This window comes from Neodiprion virginianus, chromosome 5 (genome assembly GCF_021901495.1).
Source record: "Neodiprion virginianus isolate iyNeoVirg1 chromosome 5, iyNeoVirg1.1, whole genome shotgun sequence".
Taxonomy (NCBI): Eukaryota; Metazoa; Arthropoda; class Insecta; order Hymenoptera; family Diprionidae; genus Neodiprion; species Neodiprion virginianus.
The window spans coordinates 22929267-22951350 of NC_060881.1; the positions used below are offsets into that span (position 1 = coordinate 22929267).

The 22084-nt window shown below is 40.8% G+C and overlaps 1 protein-coding gene across 11 annotated transcripts in view; it reads left to right on the forward strand.

Moving 5' to 3' along the window:
* LOC124305543 (protein shank-like) overlaps positions 1 to 22084 on the forward strand; it is a 67121-nt gene that overhangs the window by 25271 nt on the left and 19766 nt on the right. For 4 of the 11 annotated variants that reach the window (XM_046765115.1, XM_046765110.1, XM_046765113.1 and 1 more), the window contains 2 exons: positions 18254 to 18509; positions 21225 to 21244. In XM_046765115.1, the coding sequence (XP_046621071.1) occupies positions 18308 to 18509; positions 21225 to 21244 (222 nt within the window). In that variant the 5' untranslated portion in view covers positions 18254 to 18307. Of the gene's footprint in view, positions 1 to 15114; positions 15663 to 18253; positions 18510 to 19877; positions 20164 to 21224; positions 21245 to 22084 lie in introns of those variants that run through there. The other 7 variants (XM_046765112.1, XM_046765118.1, XM_046765108.1 and 4 more) reach the window with 6 other exon arrangements.

Here is a 22084-nt window from a genome sequence, read left to right on the forward strand (position 1 = left end):
TCATTCTTTCACCATTGTATTTCTTGAAATTCTCACGTTATCCAGCAACACAGATAAACACGGATATCCACTACATACATGCTACTGTTCTGCACGTATTGTTTTCTCGTGTACATAATTCGTTTTTCTTCGTATTGACATTGCGGACGTGTCGTATCTATATTGTCGTTACGACGAATTGTATCTATCACGCATTAAAATTATCTTCACCCATGTATAAATATCAGCAATGAATAAAATTGTGCAAACGAATACCGTGATTTTCCGTTCGTCCTTCAATCATGCGGTATATAAATCTTATATTGCACATCAAGCATACATGTAAATGTCCGTCACTACTTTACGGAAATTTTACATAATGGTACCGAGTATCTGTCCGCTGCTGCCACGCGCATTGTCAATCGCGAATGTCTGTAAGTTATGGACGCGCTCTTTCTGATTCCTCATTCTTTTTCCTTTTGCACTTTCATCTTTTTCTAAGGAACCTGAAGTCACAGTGATTACGATCTGTTCCGGAGCCCTCCTTTCCATGTAAAAGGAGAAGTCTTTTCCTTCTTCTTTATGACTATCGTCATCACTGCGGTAACATGTAGGTACCAAATACGAGATGGGAAGAAAACCGTACCGCGGGCAAGTGAAATTTTTGCTTCTTTTTCTGTAGGCCGAGTTCATTTTTTCTCACGACGTGTGCAGTTTCTTCTTATTGTTTCGCGTTATGCAAGTATAGTTGTCTGCATGCGTGGCGTATTGTTCGGAGAGGGGACGAGGCCGGAAGGGAGATGAGAAGTAGCCTCGAATTTGACACCGGACATTAAATTATAAGCGTTTAATGCGTTGGATATGATATTTACAGAATGGGTAAATATAGATAGATTCAATTCATACCCTAACTACATAGATGTTAGAGGGACAAGAATGTTGAAACGTATATAGTTGGGAATTGATGTATTCTTTATAGAGTGAAAAAACTTGCAAAATGTAAACGGGGGAACTATACGTAAATTGCTATGTGGAACAACAACGAGAACGCATGAGTGCTGGGTTGAAAACCGGTCGGTTGGCCGACTGTAAATCTCTTCTGTGTGTGCGTTATGCGGTGATTCGACAGGGAACGAGAGAGATACAGAGAGAGAGAGACTGAGAGAGAGAGAGAGAGAGAGAGAGAGAGAGAGAGAGAGAGGGTGGGAGGGCGAGAGAGATGAGGGGGCAGGGGGGAGGAATGGAGGAAGGAAGAGAACTCTAGCGATATAACCTCACTCCACCTAAGCAAGTTCGCCGAAACCAATCGTGTCTAGCCGCTGGCAATATATGCGAGCCGCGTAGGTGTACGTACAACGGATGAATATGGTAGATAGATACCTATGAGGTACAAGATACCTCGTCCAACGTTGTTGAAATTAATCTTACTCAATCTTGCTGACTTTTGAACGTTTTTTTTTTTTCGCACGTGCAGAGATGATGAAGTGCATATTTTACTCTAAACTGTAGGAAAAAAGGGATACGTCTTTTCGTCAAAAAATACCCATGTTAACTATATATTTTTTTTAACCATAAATGTAGTGGTTTTTACCGTTTCTATGGTAAATTCGGCATTTTACGAAGTATATTTCACTACGAAACCTGACGTATCCATCCCCCTTTTTTCCCGCAGTATTCAGTAAAATCTACTCTTTCACTTTCTCCGTGTTTGTCACGGTATGTGGTAAATCGTTTGAATCAGGGATATCTATGTAACCTGTGAATATGGAAGATTGAATATTCACGAGTTTGAGATTTTTCTGTTATTATCATTCATTTCGTTTTCACGTTCCGGCGTATCATCGCTTTTCATCGCCTATGGCGCAATCCGTTATGGCCAGTAAAGTTACACTATTAATAAGTATTTTTACGGTGGTACTAATTGGAAGCTAATGGGTCGTTGATGTTACATAATTACGGCGTATTCGATGAGTATGTACTACAGGCCACAGGGAGTCATGGTGCATGGTCTGGATCGAGGCAGGATCGTTTGCTTTTAACCGCACTCCGCGTCACGCTAAAGAAGATCTTGAAGATAATTGGTACCTGAAGGAGCAAGGCTAGGATTAGAAGCAGGTCACTTGAAACGATATAAGAACTTTTTCGGGTTACCGTGTGCAGGTTCATACATGTAATATTCGGTGTACTGCAGCATCTTTACATGGTACAATACTGAAGTTGGTTACGCGCTTGTCCGCCGCGACAATGGTTGCAGGTTTCAAGGGTGTGCGCTAAAATCTATAATTCAGGTAGGTTAGGTTCTCCGTCTGGCAGATAATTTACCACTTCATTTTCCATGTTGTGTGTACTTAATTACTGTACTGGTAGTAAAATACTGCGCAACCTGATAAACAGGGAATCATGATTATCAAGATTAAGTACAGATTCAATGGTCCCGGTCAAAGGTGAAAATCATTCAAGTTCGCGATGAGCCCGGTGATCTCACGATGATCGTCAAATCTCGGAGTAGCCGCTTCGTACTCGTACTATACTTCACGGCTGTATTAAAACGTACCAGCTGTGTGCACCTACGTAGGTTGTCCAGACGCCGAACCAGTTTCTTACCGGTTTCCCATACGGAATTCTGACGTCACTGCAGAGTTAGCGCGAGCCACCCGACAACTCTCAATGATTAAAATTGCTTAATTGTGAAATAACCGGCGGGCATATGAATCACCAGAGTTCAATTCTTGAGAGCGGCGACCTTCGAGTACGCTCACCAATGGGCAATCTATCGATTGACGATCAGTGCGTGCAGCCTTTTATCCATGTTTCCTGATGGTTATGGAGCTAAGTATTCGGAGGCGTACTGGCGAAACGCGGTGCCGTGCTTTGGGCCTTGTTGGCTCCAGCAATTATGCACGAACGAACGAACGAACGTACGTACGTTGGTACATGTACGCGGGTTAACTGCCAGGGGAACCGAACCGGTCCCTTGTAATTACAGGGTCTGCGCGGGCTCTGGTTCGTTGCCGTGGCAAGGAACGCTCAATGATGCAGGGAGGCGTTGGCCAGACTATTGTGCTGTGCCGCGCATGAGCACCCTACAGACTGCCTACCGCATCTTATACCTGTCCATGCACGGTAGTACCTATAATTATCGATCTATCTATACGTTAAATATACATACGTATGCCCTCATCCCCGTCTATAACTAGGTACCCCACGTATATCGTATCCATAATTGTCGGTGAAAAATTATATTTTGCCATCCACCAGACGCCTCGTTTCAACTCGGCACGCGTGAATCTTTTTTACTCGGAACACCCGGACCTCGCGTAACAGAGTGTAGAGTTTTACTGATTGGTGTGGAAGATGATGCGAGGAACGGTAACGAGACAACGGCACTTGCTCCATTTTATGAATCAGTGGATCGAGTAATATATTGTATACGGGGCATTACATGTGAAATCAAGCAATTTCAAGCCAATATATTTTTCATTCATCGTCAGTTGAAAGTGTTTTTTTTCTTTTCTTATGTATTATACACACGTAGCATGTGTTATTAAACCTCCAGTTATTCTTTTCTTCTTATGAAATAATCCCTTGAGATACAAATTTTTTTTTCTCCTCTTCAAATGCGACGTCTCTCTGTAATCTAAGATTAACGTCAATTTATGCTACGAGCGGCAATCATCGTTGAAAATGATCGGGAAATTGTATACTTGTTACGATACATCAAAGTCGTTTTTTTTTTAAAGCGGAATTGTAAGCGTCAGTAGCTGAATCAGCCTCATTCAGTGATCCAGGTACATTTTGTATCAGATATATACAGGGTGTTTTCGAGCAAACGCCGCAGTATGTTGAGTTGCCTATCACCGAGGGGAACAGTTATCGGTAAAAGAGACTCACCGAGTCATAACCAATTTAGTAAAGTCAAATTATGTGATCACTTCAACGTGATTTCGGAACGCGATCACTGAATGCTTTAGCATGAGTTATAAACAGCGAAACAACTATTTGGCCCAATACACACAATTTTGCAACACGAGTAGTTCCAATTCACCCGCGAGTACTTTGAACGCGATACTTATCGATAACTCGGCAGGTCTGTATTACCGATATTTCTTCCCCTCAGTGGTAGGCAACGCAACATACTGCGGTGTTTACTCACAAACACCCTCTGTACCTTTACGGACGTTACTAGGGCTCGATCGAATCAATCAATCGCATGACTGAGCGTTTACGTTTTACCCTTATTCCGAATTGAAATGAAGGAGACGCTAATGCGCATACCTGCAAGCTATCTGTATGCACTGTGCCACGTACGTTGAGATGTGACCGAATCAGAAACAGGGTGCAATGCAGTAGTTAATAGTTATAGGTACTCATTTAGACGTGACCAGAGTAGACAATACAATAATGTGCTGGCCTGTTACCTATGGGATCGTCCAAATTTAACTGTGTTCTTGTCGTTTACTTGATTTTTTTCCATATTTTAGTTTTACATTTGGTTTTAGCTCATGGTTGTTTGAAAACAAGCGTCAACTTGGAACAACGTTTAAAACATGCGACATACTCGTCGGAGTCAGGATCCTATCAATTTGCGTATTCGTATAAGATACTCACCATCTGTTACCTGCAGGCATACCTAAGTATTTTATCCCGTATGAGCAATAATAATACAAACATACCTATATGGGATGCCTTAGCCGACAAAGTACGCATAAACAAATGTAATTTTCACAGTCGTTTCGCAACCTTTCATTAAGCTAACATTCCCTCTTTTTCTTGGTTTCATACTCGCTGTTGAACTGCTCTCTTCGTTCTTTTCTTCTCTTTCTCCATATCTATACTTTCGTTTTTGCTGAAAACAAGTGTTCATAATATGTATCCTCGTATAGCGCTGTATATACATATAACACGCAAGTATGGTACTCGCATACACTCTAATTGTAAGCTTACACTGTTTGTTCCATTCCCATTTACCGTGTACACAAGTCCATTGATTTTTCAACGTATCAACACCGTAAGACCAACGAGATGGTATTGTAACCTAGTTGATACAATTTCGAAAAATGATCAAGTAACTAGATATTGGTGAAAATTCAATTCTGTGACTTATAAAGATTAATTAACTCTTCATTGTTGGTGATTTGATATCAATTGGAGGCTGCCCGATAAAAATTTGCTTACGCCCCAAATAACGAGCATCCTAATAATACCCACAGATTGGAAAGATAAACTGACAAGATGATGTGTAACGAGCTGTAGCTTGTTACAAGTCCTTTTTTTAAATTCCTTAAAATTGTAACAGGGTTACAAGCGTTAAGTTCAGTAAGCAATACTTTGAGCCATATAAATTTTAACTTGTCCAGCTGGATGGACTTTCTCGTTGTTACTATTATTTTACATCTCTGCCTGCAGACTCGCTCGTTAACTTTTAACGCTACTTTGAAATTTTTTGTCATTATTACCCATGTTAAACATCGTTTACCGGGGTTGTACTTGAAAGAAAAAATATCCTGCTTCCTTAGACTTTCATCGTGTTGGTTACACGGATTGTAACATGTATAGTATTCATATAATACTTCATACGACCGCGTGAGCTTTCTTATATCTCTCTAATTTGCTCGTAATTCGTCACTAACTCGCGTTCGCGTCGGTTCTTGCAAAACGAATGTCTGTGGGGGTTTTTTTTATCGCGTTTTATCGGAAGTTTTACGCTAACAATAAATTCACGGTGTGGTTAGCACCTTGACCTTATTTGGATTAAATTTATCCAACTTTCTGGGCGGCATAAGTCAATAATAAATCAAACAAAAGGGTCGTTTGGCATTTCTGGCACGGAGAGTGTCTTTTTCAGAGAGAATATTAATTGTTGAGTAAGCAGAAAGAAATTAAAGTTAAATAAACCGAAATGAGTTTCGTACACTTCCTTAGTGCAATACGTACGTATCTAAGTTACAACCGTCGTGCCCTCTTCATCAGCCCAAACAACAAACAACCCTTTTGTTTATTTTATTATCGACTTGCGACACCATTAAAATTCAGACGAATAAATAATAAAAGTGCTACTAATCATGTGGCTGTGCTTTACTGTAGGATTTTCTTCTTCTCATCGAGCCACTGACTCTGGCGCACTACTGTACGCTCTGGCGGATCAATACTCTGGTCCAGGACAGGGCTGGCACTAGTGGGGCTGCCTCGTGTAATCGCATACCTGTCTGCTTATCGGATAAAATAATTCCTAACAACGGTTATAGTGGTTGGGGCTCTTTTCAGAATAACAGATTATAAATTGAAGAGGAAGGAAAGAAAGAAAAAAAAAAAAAAACACCCGAAACGTCATCGGTATCGCAGGGTCTTTGACCAAATTTCAAAGAAGCCACAGGCAGCTCGTTCTGAAGTCACGGAGGGGTTTGAAAATAATTTTTTACTTCTTAGCAAACTTACTTGCGAATACGTCCCTTGTTGATAACTAAAGTTCATTCGACCAGTGCAGTCTGCGATTAGCTATTTGCACCGTTCAAAATTTACACCCTTTATCTACAATTAGTTATTAACAGAACAACTGGCCGAATGAATAATAGAAATCGCACATTAGTCACAACCTGATCACATTCTTAGTTCACAATAGCTCCGTTAAGTGTGTTAGTTGGGTGTTCAGAGGGTGTGGGTTAAAGCTTAGATAGACCATTACACTGAATGGCCGCAAATCCGACTGGTAAAAATTTCGAACGACCAACATTCGAGTAGCCAAATATCCAGGTGTTAGATCGACGGTGTTTACGTTGGTGATGATCTGGGATATTGAGGTTGATGGATAGATCATTGCAGTTGCAGTCTCGATCGATGTCTACCGGAATATTTTAACGGTAGGTACCAACAATATTTGTGATGAAATCGATTGTTTAAACCCGTGCATATGCTTATGGTAAGACTAACTGCAATCACTTTCGATAAATCTGTCGTAGCGAGAGTCGCGTAGAAAATGTCTGTACCTATTCGCCGTTCAGCCGTTTTACAACCTTGAGACAGACCTGAAATTCTTCTATAGTTGGTTCCTCATATGCATGTCCCCCCCAACGCCGGTGGAGTCAGTGCAACACTATATTGTGTCGTACACCATCGCGCTAGCTCGGCTACAACTCGATCCAGGATCGGATTGGAGTAGCTGAAGCAGGCAAAGAGCTACGGCCAGTCGCTCGTAGTTTAAACTCGGATGTATGGATAAGGCATCGGTGAGAGAAAAAGAACATGACTGAGTTGCGAGCGTAGCTTTGGGGACGAGAAGGGAGATTTTGAGGCTCGACGCCTCCGGCAGAGATTTCTCTTTCTCCTACTCCTCTTGTTACCCGCATCGCTCGGCGGATATACGAGGATACGGCCCTGGATCTTGACCGTAGAGCGAAGAGCCAAGAGCCAAGAGCCAAGAACCAAGAACCGGGTATCGTACCCCCCGCTATGCCATACTGCCTCTGATGTGCTAGCGAGATATCCGGCTAAGATTTAGTACATCCTTCTACCGCAGTTCTGCGGAGAAAATCTGCAACAAGAATCTTCTTTGGAACTGATCGAAATAGTTCTTCTACCGTCCTTGAAATATTATCATTTTTTTTACTATTGCTATTTTTCTGATACCGCAAGCATGGATCCTCAAAGAGTATTTCGAGAATTATATTTCTTTACGTAGATGCATTTTGCAGAGGTAATTTAATTCTCTACATTATACTTGCAGGGTGAAGTCCGTATTAATGAATGCAGCTATGTGGCAACAACTCGGAAGGTAATTTCATTATTGCTTCATTACTTGGAAGCGACGTTAACGACGCTATTTATATCGGAAAACTTCGAAATCCTAGCGTAATCTTTTTAAATTGGACTTAAGTGATATCCCTTAGTGAGGTTTCCTTGTTTACTGTATCCATCAAGCGTTTCAGGTAGGAGTGAAATAAAAAGCTGCTTCCAAACGGTTATCTCTCGAGTTGGGCAATTTCATGTTCGTCGAGTACAGAAAGGTTACTACTGCTCGATGATAAATCGTGTGCCATGTATAATATATTTTAGCGTTCGTAGTTATCCAGCAAACATAGTATTGAATAGGCAAATGGACGTAACTTTCCATTAATTTGCCTGCCTCCTCTCGTTAATATGGAGTTCCATTTGCACGCTGGAAACGAAACTGCTAAGACGATATTACTTTCGATATGCCCGGCGCAAAATTATGGCACACGCGTGTGTATGAACGTACCGGGAGATTGTGTACAACAAGAAACGTTATGTGGAAATGAATCACACCACCATAAGGCAACCCATTAGCTCCTCTTGGGTTGCCTGCTCGCGGAATGGTGCTGTGATTCATTTTCACATAATTTTCTAACATTACTTCATACTTACGATTATAAAGTGAAGACTCTCCACAAAACTTAGTAGCTTACTTTACAATTAGACGGTTTATATGTAATCCATTTGCTGTGGTGCACGCACAGTGATACCTCTTCACAGATCTTGGGATTTTTTCTTTTCCATCTAGCCTGATTTTTTCGTTGCCAGTTTATGGCTGCCAACGATGTTTGTTGAAATTGCAGCACCGAGCAATCTCGCGGAGAAAATGTGTGTACGTGATGGAGAAGCTTGTTCTTCATCCACGACGATCATGCGTTTCGGCGCTAGTCTCTGATCCAAATAGAAGGATCTAAGATGGATAAAAAATATTTATGAAGAGAAGAAGGGGAACAATCCCTCCCCCTCTCTCCCCCCCTACATCCCAATCTTCGCATCACCTCTGTTAATGAAGTGCTAAAGAATGACTGACAGTTGACTATAACGACGACAAACCGGACTGAGAAGGCATATTACATTACGCTGCACAAATCGAATCTTGATCGGTCGTTGCTTCGCATCTGCGTAACTCTCTGATGTATTGTTTGAGTTGGACGCCGCCAATGGAGTTGATCGAAAGACGCGAGGACTTGGTTGATACGCCTCGGTATATGTCTAACCTCTGCGGTAGAACCCCGCAGGCTATCATGACAGAGAAAGTAGCCTCGCCTCTCATGAGACTACAATGTCAGCGTTCCTTATATACAGTACGAGATAGGCACCTACTTCTTCGGGTGTTCTGTGTTCAAACAATATCTTTACCCGCCATCGCGACACATGTGTGAACTTGGCGTCTTAAATTTTTGCTTATCATAAATAAATCATAGTTCCATTTGCGGACAGTTAGTTAGTTCTATACTTACCGATGAGTTTCGGCAATAGTTTCTTAGAAATTTGCAAAACACACTTATATAAAAAAATGATATGACAACTTCGCGTCAATATCCGACAGCATCTCAGGGAAATTCGATCACTTGACTTTGATAGAGCATTAATCTGATCAGTTCTACAGCTCTAAAGCAGAAATGCTCTATCGAAAAAATGATTAAAAGAAAAACATGTTTTTGACATTTAGCACAACAAATCTTAGAATGTCATTATTGAGCTGTTGGATTATTGCCACTCGGATTACTTCTGTAGTTCCACACGGGTTAATAAAACAGTTCGTTTAAGTTTCTCAAAATGCAGCATTTCAAAGAGGTTACTGGTGACACGTCACCAGCATTTGATCATTTGACATCAGTAGAGCAGAGATGTAAAGAGTTTTACAATCTGGATAAGATACGTCAATAGTTCTGTCGAAACACACGAAACACTGGAATCTGAACAAGGAGACATTTGAATAACAAAGACGTATCTCGCTCAACAATACATCAATGTATTAGGTATTATGTATAGGATCTAATAGGCAATACTATTATTATATTTATGTGGGGATAACTATATATCGCAACTATCGTTAGCAACGTTTCCGAAATACGAAACCAAAGAGCAGCATCACCATCTCACGTTTGAACGACGGTATCTCTCCGTCGTAGGCTTGCAATGTAAAAAAACAGATTTCGATAATTGATTAAGGACAACTATCAATCGGAACTATGTTCGAAGTCAACAAAACTAATACCGTCGAAGATCTCTTCGGTCCAGAGAACCGAGTTCGAAGCACCAGCATTTCACTATCAAATACCAATATCTCGTCGTAAGCCCGATATCTCAAAAAAAATACATGTATCATAATTTGGAGAATGACTAGCAGATGAAAGTGGTTATAATTTTGGAAATCACTTAAAGTCGCGTTGTGGAACCTTTTGCGATTGCATTACACAAATCCTAGGAAATAGCATATGACTTCCTAATACTATAACAACGTCTTATGACATTGGTTCGCATCAATCATTCATTTTTCACCCATTCAGCGGCTATGATGAAGTTTTCGTCAGGTTGAAGTTCGTAACGTTGATTTAAACATGCATTTTCGAATAATCATTGTTTCGCAAACTTTTTGCGAACTCGGCTCGTTCAAAGTCATTTAAAAGACGCAGAATAGTGATATCTTGAAATATTTTCTCGGGATTAACATTACTATCTTAAACCTTGTGGACTTTGCACGGTTATCAAATATCTTCACTTGTTAGCGTTATCTGGAACCAACAACGACAACGACGTAGTGAAATCTGGTCCCTTTTTTTGCTTATCTATGTTTTTTTTTTGTTTTTCAGCGAGAATTTCAGTGAGAGGTTATTTATATTCTCTTTTTGTGACTTATTCAGTTTTGTTGTTGAACTTTGTCTTCAAGTTTTATTATCCATTTTTGTCATCATTATTTCATACCGTACTTTGATATTATGCTTAACATCATCATGTATCCATTTTTTTTAAACCTGGTTATTTGAAAAAAAAAAAAAAAAAAAACATCTCTGATTACAGATAGCTGAAAAATAGTTTATGCTGCATTTCGAGAAAATTAAATGAACTGTTGTACTAATTCAGGAGGAACTATAAAACTAATCTGGATGCCAAGAGAACGTCGATTTATTTACGATATGCTAACATTAGAGATGCACACAGGTCGTTGCGACGTCATTCTACACGACACGCGTGCCGTAAATAGTTAACATAGTCATTTTTTTGACCACGAATGTAGTATTAAGGAGAGTTATCTTAGACAATGATCATATTTATCGAACTATTTCGACACCTCGGACGGGCCCAGCCGACCATCTTCAGGAAAGGTCCGTGACCATCTTCACTTTCTCCCCGAATGGCGTCTCGTTAACATCTTTGCCGATCAGGTCACAGTCACATTTTCTGAAAATGGTCGGCTGGGCCCAACCGAAGTGTCGAAATAGTTCAATAAATGTGACCATTATGGAATAAAACTCTCCTTTGTACATAGTTAACGTTCGCCTCTCTTACATAAATCACAATATATTCCCCTCTCATTTGCTATTATTCGAAAAGCAAATACAAGCTTTTGCCGAACCTAGTTTTCTTCGTCGTCACTGAACTTACTGTACGATGAGAAAAAAGTGAAATTACAGAAAAAATTACGAACAACATATTGCATTGGCATAAAGCTGAATTTCGTACTTCAGCGAATTATGTAACTTGAAGATTGTAGAAGTTACGAATTCTCCAAAAGTTTGAAGGGTTGTCATTTTCAAATCAAATGGGAAAAGAAGTCTGACAAAGTTACATGGACATTGTCTCGATGTAGACAATTTTCCTTCCAAATTTCAACCAAATCGGTCAAGTAAGTGGTTTGTTTGGCATCGTGTTCACAAATATTCTATACTGATCATTCGGAACATTCAAGCGATTTTGGAAATATTTGTAAACGAGCTTGTAGATTCCAAAATATATATTTTTAATACAGTTTCACAATTTTTACTCAATCGGACGTTGTTTGCGAAGGCAACCGTAGGTATAAAGCACTTCGTTTACGAAAGGTCGTGCCAGAAAGCGATTGAATCGGGATATGGCATATAACTTAGCCTTCGCTTTCCAACCCTTGGAGCTTCTACGCCGATGGATCGCCCGCTTTAATTTGTCGCCGATGCCACGTGCCGTTTCGGACGTTTCGGGGACGTTACAAGATCGAAAATCTGTAGCAACACGGTTCGTTGGGCAAGGAATACTACGGGTTTATTCAATTGAAACAACTTTACACACATTAGTTGCATAGTATACGTATACATGTGAAGTTGGTATGAATAAGTCAGCGGCCCGTGAGGTGTAGTATTGATACCGCAGAACTTATACAGTAGAACCTCTCGATAGTGCCGCTGCTGAAATGCATACATACCTTCAGTGATTCAGTGGTACGTACACTTGGGGACAATGAATCTGGGACGGCTAATTTTTCACACCAGGCGGTTATGTTGGCAACACAGAAACCTACAGCGCCACGGTCGGCCGAGCGCGAAACAAACCCAATCTCAATAAACGTAACATAACCCATGACCGTCGAATCTAACCTTAGAATACGTGTCAATATTGAGTTTGATTGGCGCTCGGCCGACTGTGGCGCTGTAGGTTTCTCTGTGTTGCCAACATAACTGTCTGGTGTAAAAAATGAGCCGTCTCAGATTCATTGTCCACAAATGTACGCAAATGGAAGACAAAAGTACGAAAGTTACACTTTTTCGCGCGGTACTATTGAAAGGGTCGAGAATGAGCGTTTGTAGTCAGAGTGGGGGAACCGAGAATCTGAGAAATGTATTCCCCTCGCAGCCCGTGAGCGGCTCTATTGAGAGATTGCACTGTACGGCCGTAATGCTGCAATGACTAAATGATGATATGAACTTGTTTATCCCTTCGGATTTTGTATTAACATTGGTACAGTGAAGCGATAGATGTAGCTGGTACGCGTATAGCTACCTATATGCTACAAATTGGTAATTGATTTGATAAATCAGCGCATGGGGATCCAGGCGTATGGCGCAATTGACGCGTTGACGTCAATCCAACGAGCTAACCAATATTCATACTTCCTTTTCCTTTACCGGTTGTCGGTACAACGAGGACCCATAACTATACACCTATAGGTGCGTACATACTTACAAGCACATGAACGCGTATAACGTACAGATATCCCCCTTTTTTAACTTGTGAATTAATAACTCGCAGAGTGGATGTTGTTCTCCGCCCTCTAGAATGGGGATCACTCTGATTGGCGGACGTTAATTGGACAAGCGGAGCGGAAGGGCAGAGACCTATAGAAATTATTAAACGGGGGGAAGGCTCCGCGAGGAAATGCGTCACTCTTAGGATGACATATTTTTTAGGGGGTTAGATCAATAGAAAGAGGGTCACCCTTCTTCGTCCCGTTATTTCCTTGCTTCCTCTCGCGGTGGAGGTCTCCGAGTTCAATGTTGGGCGTCAGGCGGCATAGGGAAGATCGACAAGAAGCGCATATTATTGCAGGGGAGGGAGTGATAAGGGTAACCTGTTACCGCTTAGCGATCCTCCTCACTATGCCTGCACTTGAGCAACGATTAGTTTACGTTATCTACCGTATACATTCTTTCTTCGCATTACATTTATCAATTATCGATCAGTTTTTTATCGTTGAATGATATTCGAGTCGTACTATCATAAGAGATGGTCCACTGGCTAGTGACATTCGAATATTAAGCTTCTGGATCATTCTCATCTGAAACTTATACGTATCTACTTACCTACCTGTTTACATTGCGTCTGTTTACTCTGCTGCCCTGATGCAATCACTCGATACTTCAGCACAAAGAGAACAACGTTCAGAAAAGATCGGAATATCGAATGACAAATTGACCATTGTACAATCCGCGATGCCTAACTTCAATATTCCAATTAGCCGATCTGATTCCCTGATAAATCCAATTAATTCAACCCTCGATATATCTCTTGTTAAGATGTTAATTTGTTTATAGGTCGGCTGCAATTGTTTCAGCACTCCGCAGCAAGTCGGAAAAGCTGCATAATAGATAACCACTGTCCGACGGAGATTGCAGGGAAATGTTTTACCGAGTGGTCACGGTCAGTTCGTTGGCCGGGGTTCCTCATATTACAGTCTTGTGATTAACAGACCATTTATACAACACCTCTCTCCAAAACTCTACTGTAATGTAATTCTTAAGCACTACTTATGTGATTGTAAAAAATGTGTACAATTAGGAGTTTTGGTCATGGGACCCCAAACCCTATTCGTCCCTAGAGTTTTACTTATGCATGGCCGCTAACTTCAACCTCGTACGTTTCGATACATCAGTTTGAATATTTGTAGGTTTTATCCGTTGTGTCCCGCAATCGCATAATGCATGGCAATCTAATATCTTCTGAAGCTTGCCACTCGCGCTTACCGCAGTGGCGTTGCTTTACCGTGCAGCTTAACGCGAGGCACGAAGTCACCTCGACTGGTTCAATCGACATCCGCTTCAAGAGATAGTCACGGGATACGGTGCTCGATGTCTATGTATATGAAGCGCCCAGGGTAATAACCACATTAGTCCACTCGGGTGATTTCAAGAAAAATGCAAATTCAGGTTTCCAGTGGTATTTTCTGAAAGCACTCTCTAAGGCCACAACAATCGTATCGCTAACTCGTTCTCGATAAAATATGGACTGAAGTGGTTTTTCCCTTGGACCTCTGCATATTTACTCTGTAAAGAATGTGATCTTAACATTTACCGTCTAACTACTATCGAACAATTTTTCCGCACAATTCGGGAATTGAGTATTAGCTAGTGTTGGATTGACTAATGTCGGATTAACATTCACGGTATACCGATAAGACAATCTTTCAGTGTAAAAAGTGGTAAGATCTTCAGGCAATTGTCTACTCTGCAGAGAAACCGGTTCGTTTTGACGATCTCAGTCTTAAAGTGTGGTAAGACGAAACATCTTCGTATAGATGAGCAGTTTCGTTTATTCCAATCTTTGGCTGCTGCAGATATCCACACTAGGAAAATATTGATTACATATATCTGCGGAAAGGCCCATGCGCGAGTTGTGAGGAGAAAATCGGCGCACGAAAAAGACCCACAAGATACAAGAGCAAAGACGCAGCTGCAGCGAGATGAAATCGAGTTGGGCGAGGTTCGTTCGTAGCTTTTCCTACTAGGCGGGAATTGCGACGAATTGACGCGTAAGCGAATCCGGGGGCGGCTTCCATCTCTCCTACAGGGGTTGTACTCGGTCGATCTCTCGGCGTTGCCGGGCAACCACATCCACCACCCCCCTCACTAGCCGCCCCTGCGGAGCTCTCTGATGGCGCCACCTTGGGATCGACGAGGCACCGGTAGGGATGTGTTTTTCCCGAAATGCCGTACGACTAAACCTAAGAGGGCTGTGCGCTGTTATCAGGTGTCGGAGTGCGGGGTGCCGTTTTATTTAGTGCTTGACTGGATCAACAACGCCGGGATTACTCTTTCGTTCTTAAAAATTATTTTATTCGATAATAAGACGAGTTGGTATAACCCTCGATCCCTATTTTCGTTTGTTACCCTTCTTATTCGTACTGCAGATCATGTAACTTCGGTTTGGATGATGTTGCAGAAACGATTGGAACCGTGTACTGAAAATGTCGTACCGTAACTTTTAGTATTTGATCAGTCTTTATCCTTTCTTCTCGTCGTCTTCTTACAGTATCGGTATAACAATGCCTTTTCCCAGTGCTACGTCACGATCGTACGTGTTTCACCGAGTTACAAAAATCTGGAAACTACAAGGTCACCTATAATCGTATTTTCGTTAAGTGTACCGACGCAGGTTAGATATTCGTCTCTTGGATTATGTATCTCAGCGTTTGGATCAAGACCAAAGACCAATCCTCGTCAAGGGTAAGTGCACGCAAGTGACCGTAAAAAAATTCTTCAATTCAATCCGCTGCAAATGTCGGGTGTACTACCGAATCGAGGTTGAACAATTGATGAACCAAATAAATCTCTTGAAAATTTATTAACAAGATAAATGCGGTGTTGTAAGAAATGACTTTGTCTGGACAGTGGGCTACGTCAAGGTGGGCGGTTACGGATAGTTGCCAGGTCGAGATCATAGTCATATATTCGAGATCTTGCCTTTTCCGTCATTCTCTTGCACACATATCTCTTCGGGATAGTCTGAGGTTTTTTTTTTGCTGTTGCGTATCCGAGGGTGCAGTACGGGCCTGTTATCCCCCCACTTTCCTCGGCGTCAGTTATCTGCGATTCACGTACCTTTGTCACTATACCCGTGGAGGGTGACCACCCCCTCCATCATCCTCGCGGTGCCTCGCCTCACTTGTTCCGATGCAGTCAATGTAGGACCTGGAAGGTCTGGAAGCGCTTGCAAGCTCGACGACAAGGCGTCGAATCTCTACGTGTATTTGTTCGTCCCTTACGTAGCGGGTTCACTCTCGTGCCAATTTTATACCCTCGTTTCAATGTCGTCGTGACGATGGATCTAGAATAATACTAGATAGCTTTGGATTTGGGCTTCTGAATGAATTAATGAATATGAATACTAATAATGGATATTGATAGTCTGTCATTAGTCGATTTCTTTTCACACGGTCGGATCTATTTTGTCAATTATTCGTGTCACGGTTGTTATGCGATCTCCTTTGCAATGCGAGTGTCGTACACCCTCGCGAAAAATCTTTGGGTACCTATTATCGGCGGGACACGAATGTCGAGGACCATATGAAACGCGAACTGGATCAATAAGCTCGGAATCTGTTTCTGAGAATAATATGCCGAGGCGAGACAATACCCCGAGCGATGGACCGGCGCTTTTCCCTTGATCATGTCGAACCATACGTTCCGTAAGTGTACGGTTCAAGTCGGCGACTAACGCCCACACCTAACGTGAATTACAGACGGCGTGAAAGGGCGGGGGGAGAAGAGGATCGAAAGTCAGACGTAAAAATCTCGACCTGCTTGTATTCGGAATGTTCGTTGAGCCTGGGGCAGGCCTATAAAATTATGATTTACATCGTGTCACTGTCAGACAGACAATCGATGTTCGTAAGTACGCGTACAGACTTCGCGAAGAGAAGGTAGAAGAATCTTTTCTGTCAAACGTCGTAGGAGGAATCGTACAGCGTTATTGTCTTTGCTATTTTCTACATATCTGAATATAATAGTGCTTATTCTCGCTTTGGAATAACGTTGTTGAATCTTTTTCTTTTTTTTTTTTTTAAATACATCGGTTGGAACAGGCGTGGTTTAACAGTGTCGATATCACTCGACGTGGTCTGTGGTGTATGCAAAGTTTTAAACCCATCAGACATCAAGGTTGGACAAAACTGTGTTTAACTGCAGCTTCTCCTGAGGCTTTTGCGGTTTTACGTAAAACTTCTTACGCCCACGGTAGTCCGCATTCTCGACTCGCGTCGACTTCTTGTATATATCTTTGAGCGTTGAAAATGAGATGGCAAATATAACGTGAATATAAACGAAACGTACTAAGAGGGTGAAGATGGGGTGAAGGGTAACGCGCAAAATGGGTGGAAAAATCTATATCGTATCTTATATCGCGTGTCTTATGATATATGGTCGTATGCGCCAAAATGACGAATTTGGTGGTAAAAGAGCGTATAATTTTTTTTTTTTTTGCGGCATTCGCTACATAAGTACTCAAAATAGCTTCAGGGATCTATACATGAATTTGAAAAATATTGAATAGCTTATGAGTATTTCAAGTTTTAACGAAAGTTGAAATTTTTGTAACAACGGAAAAAACAATTTTTTTTATAACTATCCTATTGCCCATGTAAACATGCCCAAGGTTTAGAATAAAAAAAAACGTTTATTTATTCCTTTCCTTTCATCGAGAAAACATATATTGACAGCCTTACGACTGTGAGGAAATGTAAAAATATATTGTGTGAAAATAGGTGCGAACAATAGACGATACATGAACGAATATGGCTTACGGTACCAACCAAACGCGAGTGTTGTAATAAAACTAGTCACACGCGATATTTTTTGCAACAACTGTGCGTAAATTTTCATGTGAAAAGCACCGAAGGTGCCAGTGACAGGGCGTATAATATTGACGTTAGGTAACTTACGCTGCACGATAACAGAGTGCGTAAAATTAAGTTATCCGAAAGTGCGCTTGCGTCGAAGAAAACCCTAGTTTGGAAAATATAGAATTTTAATTACGCACCTGCGTCAAAGTTTAGATATTTTACCGCACTTTTCGGATATGGGGAAATTCATGCACGCTTTGCAGACTTGGAAAATCGATATTCATAAAAAAAGACGCAGTATAGATGTAAGCGTGTAAATTCGGTGTTCATTTTTATTGAGAGTACGATAATTGATCGTTCTTCGATCCCTAAATCTCTACTCTTTTCGCGATCTCAAGTCATTGTCAGAGACATACATTTGTGGTTGATAATGTGGTCGACCAAAATCTAATCGAGGGTTTTTTTTTCTTGTTCCAGCAGATGTAAATCAATGAATCTGGGATCCTAAGTTGGCTGATCGCGAGCTTCGCGATGGACGGAGGATTGAAGCAATCCTCCGCAAGTTTCACCGCGGGCCACGAACTCGGCTCGGAGACGACGGGTTCCGCTGAGGAAGGCATCCTCCTTGCCAGGGTGCACGTGCCTGAGCTCAACGTCAGCAAATGTCTTCAATTCCCGAAGGATCAGCTTGTCTGGGATGTCAAGCAGCAGTGTCTCGCCTCGCTACCCAAGGTATGGACCACGCGTCTCTGTAACTCTCGATCGATATTATTATCACACCTAGAATCTACCCAGTTATGTCTTTGCCGCGATTGCTTACCTGCAACTTATCACTAATATCACGTGTATGTATACATGTATAAAAATATTCCGTACGATGAAATTTAATGCTATTTTAAAAATTGATTCAGTACAGAAGAGGAACGGTTCCTATCTTATTCTTCTTTTCCTGAGAAGAAGAAAGCAGAAGCATATTTCGTTGGTCTTGCATCTTCTCTCGTGCGATGTGCTACAGTGTCTATAGATCAGTCCAATTTTAATTACTGTTTTTGTCACGAGCAACGAATAACGAGCTGCTTCATAGTTATTAGCGAAGCTTTTCAGCTTTCAGACCACGCAGGGAGGCGATGTTGAAACGGCACTCGAGTCGTTGTACCAATTTATGAAATCAGAGACTTTGTCAAGTAATTAATTTTTTACAGATAATATTGTAAGTATACCGAAGCGTTTTAATTCATGGACGATAGTACAAGGCTATTTGGTTACCGAAATATTACGTCAAATCGAAACACCTAAATGAAAATTAGTTGCTTATGGGTCGTCGTTTATGCGTAGCCTGCTTGCACGTGTGTAGGGTGTTTAGTTTTCGCACAATCACTCTGTACAGTGACAGTTTCTAATTAGAAAATCCGAGAGAGGGAGAGGGCAGAGTTAAAATTTTCATTTGTAAAAATCTTCAAAAAATCGTGTTATTCTTGTTGTTCAAATATCTTTGGGTGATTCAGATTTCCGTTTACATCGGACACAACCTAATGGAATAAAAAGCAATTATTTCATGTGTATTGTTCGATTATTATATGTATACTTGTAATCACATGATATGCACACATCGTGGTATTACTTGCTAAATATATATACGTTAGGGTGGTTAAAAAAAAACCGACTCTCTTTTTGCCCAAGTCACAAATTTAATAATTGTGTAGAAAGAGGAAATAAGATACCTGTTAAAATTAGAGCCCTTAATGTTAACGTTTATTAGTTTCTGAACGCCATTTTTCATTGTTCATTTGATTAACACGCGAAAATAATTTTACTTTCGTTCTGAATTTTGTATCTCAGTAAGGAGGCAATGTACGTAAATGTCCAATACGGTGTTTTTGTAGGGAATTTAAGGCTTTACAAAAAAGGTCTTCTATGATTTGTTGATAACTCCACTCTTTCCAAAGTTATTCAAGGTTAAAGTTGAAATCATGCGAAAATAGTAAACTTATTGTAAAATATTGTTTTTTTTTTGTTTTTAACATAAAGCATTTCGAACGCTATGAAGTCGTGTCATTCAAATAATTTTCAACTCGAGAAAATTTATTTTTAGCCAAAAAACGCTGCTTTTACAAAATTCAGAATGAAACTAAAATTATTTTCGCTAGTTAAACAAATGGTAAATGAAAAATGGCGCTCAGGAACCACTAAATATTAGAATTAACGGTACAAATTTTCACAGGCATCTTATTTCCTCTTCCAACAAGTACGGAAGGTGGGACTTTGAAAAAAAAAATATTTGATTTTTCGAACTTCCCTAATACACACACACACATATATATATATATATACACACTCACTGCAACGTATTTTTTTTGTTCGACATGCTTGCCTTCGGAACTCAGGAGGTATAGCACCACCCCACTAACATCCTGCCCTCTATTTCTGTAATTATTATGTGTCTTAACGATTCTTAATCGTAACTGTCGCATTATCTTCCTGATTTTTCAGTTCTATCGTCATTGTATCTTGAAATGCAAGAGTTTTTACAGTTACTCGTCCGGCGTTCAACAGACGAAGATAATGCAGCAGTTTTAAATTGAAATTATCTTTTTTACTTTCCTTAGATTATTTTAATTTCTATTTATGTGTTTTCACCTTTATGCATTTTTCCCCTTCTTCTTCACGGGGTTAATGGTTGTCTTTACTGATGGTTTCTAGTGGCTCAATTTCAGGGTCACCGGCAATCTCTTGAAAATATTGAGAAAATATTGACGATTCAAAATTCATTCAATCATTTCTCGTAACTGTTTAGATTTAAAAATATTCGGAAGTATTTGAATTTGCGTGGGAATTATTTTGGTAACTAGTAAATTTCCAAAAATTAAGCTTGAAATTCGTGCCTATTTACTCTTGGTTAGTTTGCCGTCACATCAGGAATACAAAATGTGTTAAGATCGAGCAATTCGTTGAAATTAAAATTTAAAAAAAGAAAAAAACTGAGGACGTTACTTGTACCTGGACAACCATTAGCGCCAAACTACGATTTTCATTGCTCCTCTCACCTCATGTACAATAGTCCCAATTGCAATGTCCGAAACTAACGGGGATGGAAAAATGTGACGCTGTGTCTGACGTTTGTGGTGTTTTTTTCTTTTGTTTCGCTTATCCACGCTTGCACATTGGGGGGTGCACACGACGTGGTCTACGGCAACAATTATTACAACGTGTACCTACCCATACCTACTACCGTCTCGTGGGCAACTTCGCTCCGCTTCACTTCACCTTCACTTCACTCTTCACCTCGCTTCACTTGAATTCGCCGCCACCTGGTATTGTTTCTGGCTGTCTGGCTGGCTGGTTGGTTGGTTGGTTGGTTGGTTCTTGCTGACGATGAATCTCGTTCGTCCGAATCGGCCAACGTACGATGTACGTCTTCCCCGTCTCACCTTTCCGAGCACTTGATACCAGGTGGCTACTTGGTACAGGGTACGTCCAATTCACTAATAGCATGCACAGTAATATACTCTCGATACATTTTTTTCTTAATTTTTTTATTGTAACGTTAATTGTTAGCACGTATTAGTGATGCGCGATTAATCGATTAATCGACGATTGCTATTCACGTACCGATTGACCGGCAGGAATTAATCGATTAATCGAAAAAACGATCAATCGAGACCGTTGATTAATCGCTTAATCGAAAAAACGATTAATCGAAGCTGCGCGTTAATCGATTAAATGCACAGCACTGGTACGTATTACATTATACTTGTATACCGTAAGTTGTCCTGTGATTCGGACACTTCATGTGGCGTAGAAGGTCCACCACAGGCGTAAAAGGTGTACGTGTGGCTCGGTTTGGAAGGGATACGCTGGAGTAGGAGGATCACAAGCTGCAGCTTAGGTACGCGGTATGCGCTTGCAGTGGACCTTGCTGCAGGATGTGGAGTGTCAGAATTCGCATAAAACACGAAGCATGTATGGTGTGTTCCATGCCAACTCGGGCAGCGATCGACGACGACATTTTTTTTATTTTCACCCGTGATTTTTCCATTATGGTATAACCCCCGAGAATTGGTGGTGGTCAAAACTTGGAAGGATCAATATTTCGAATGGCCGATATATCGAGATTTCAAACGTGCGAAAATAAAATAACGAAAGACGAATTGTTCGAAATCTTGATGTTTAAAAGTGTCACTGATTACCAGTCATTCTAATCTTGATATTTGTAAGTGTCACTGATTACTTAGTCATTTTAATCAGTGACACTTTCGGGAATTAAGATTTCGAACAATTCGTCTTTCGTTGTTTTAGTTTCGCTTGCTT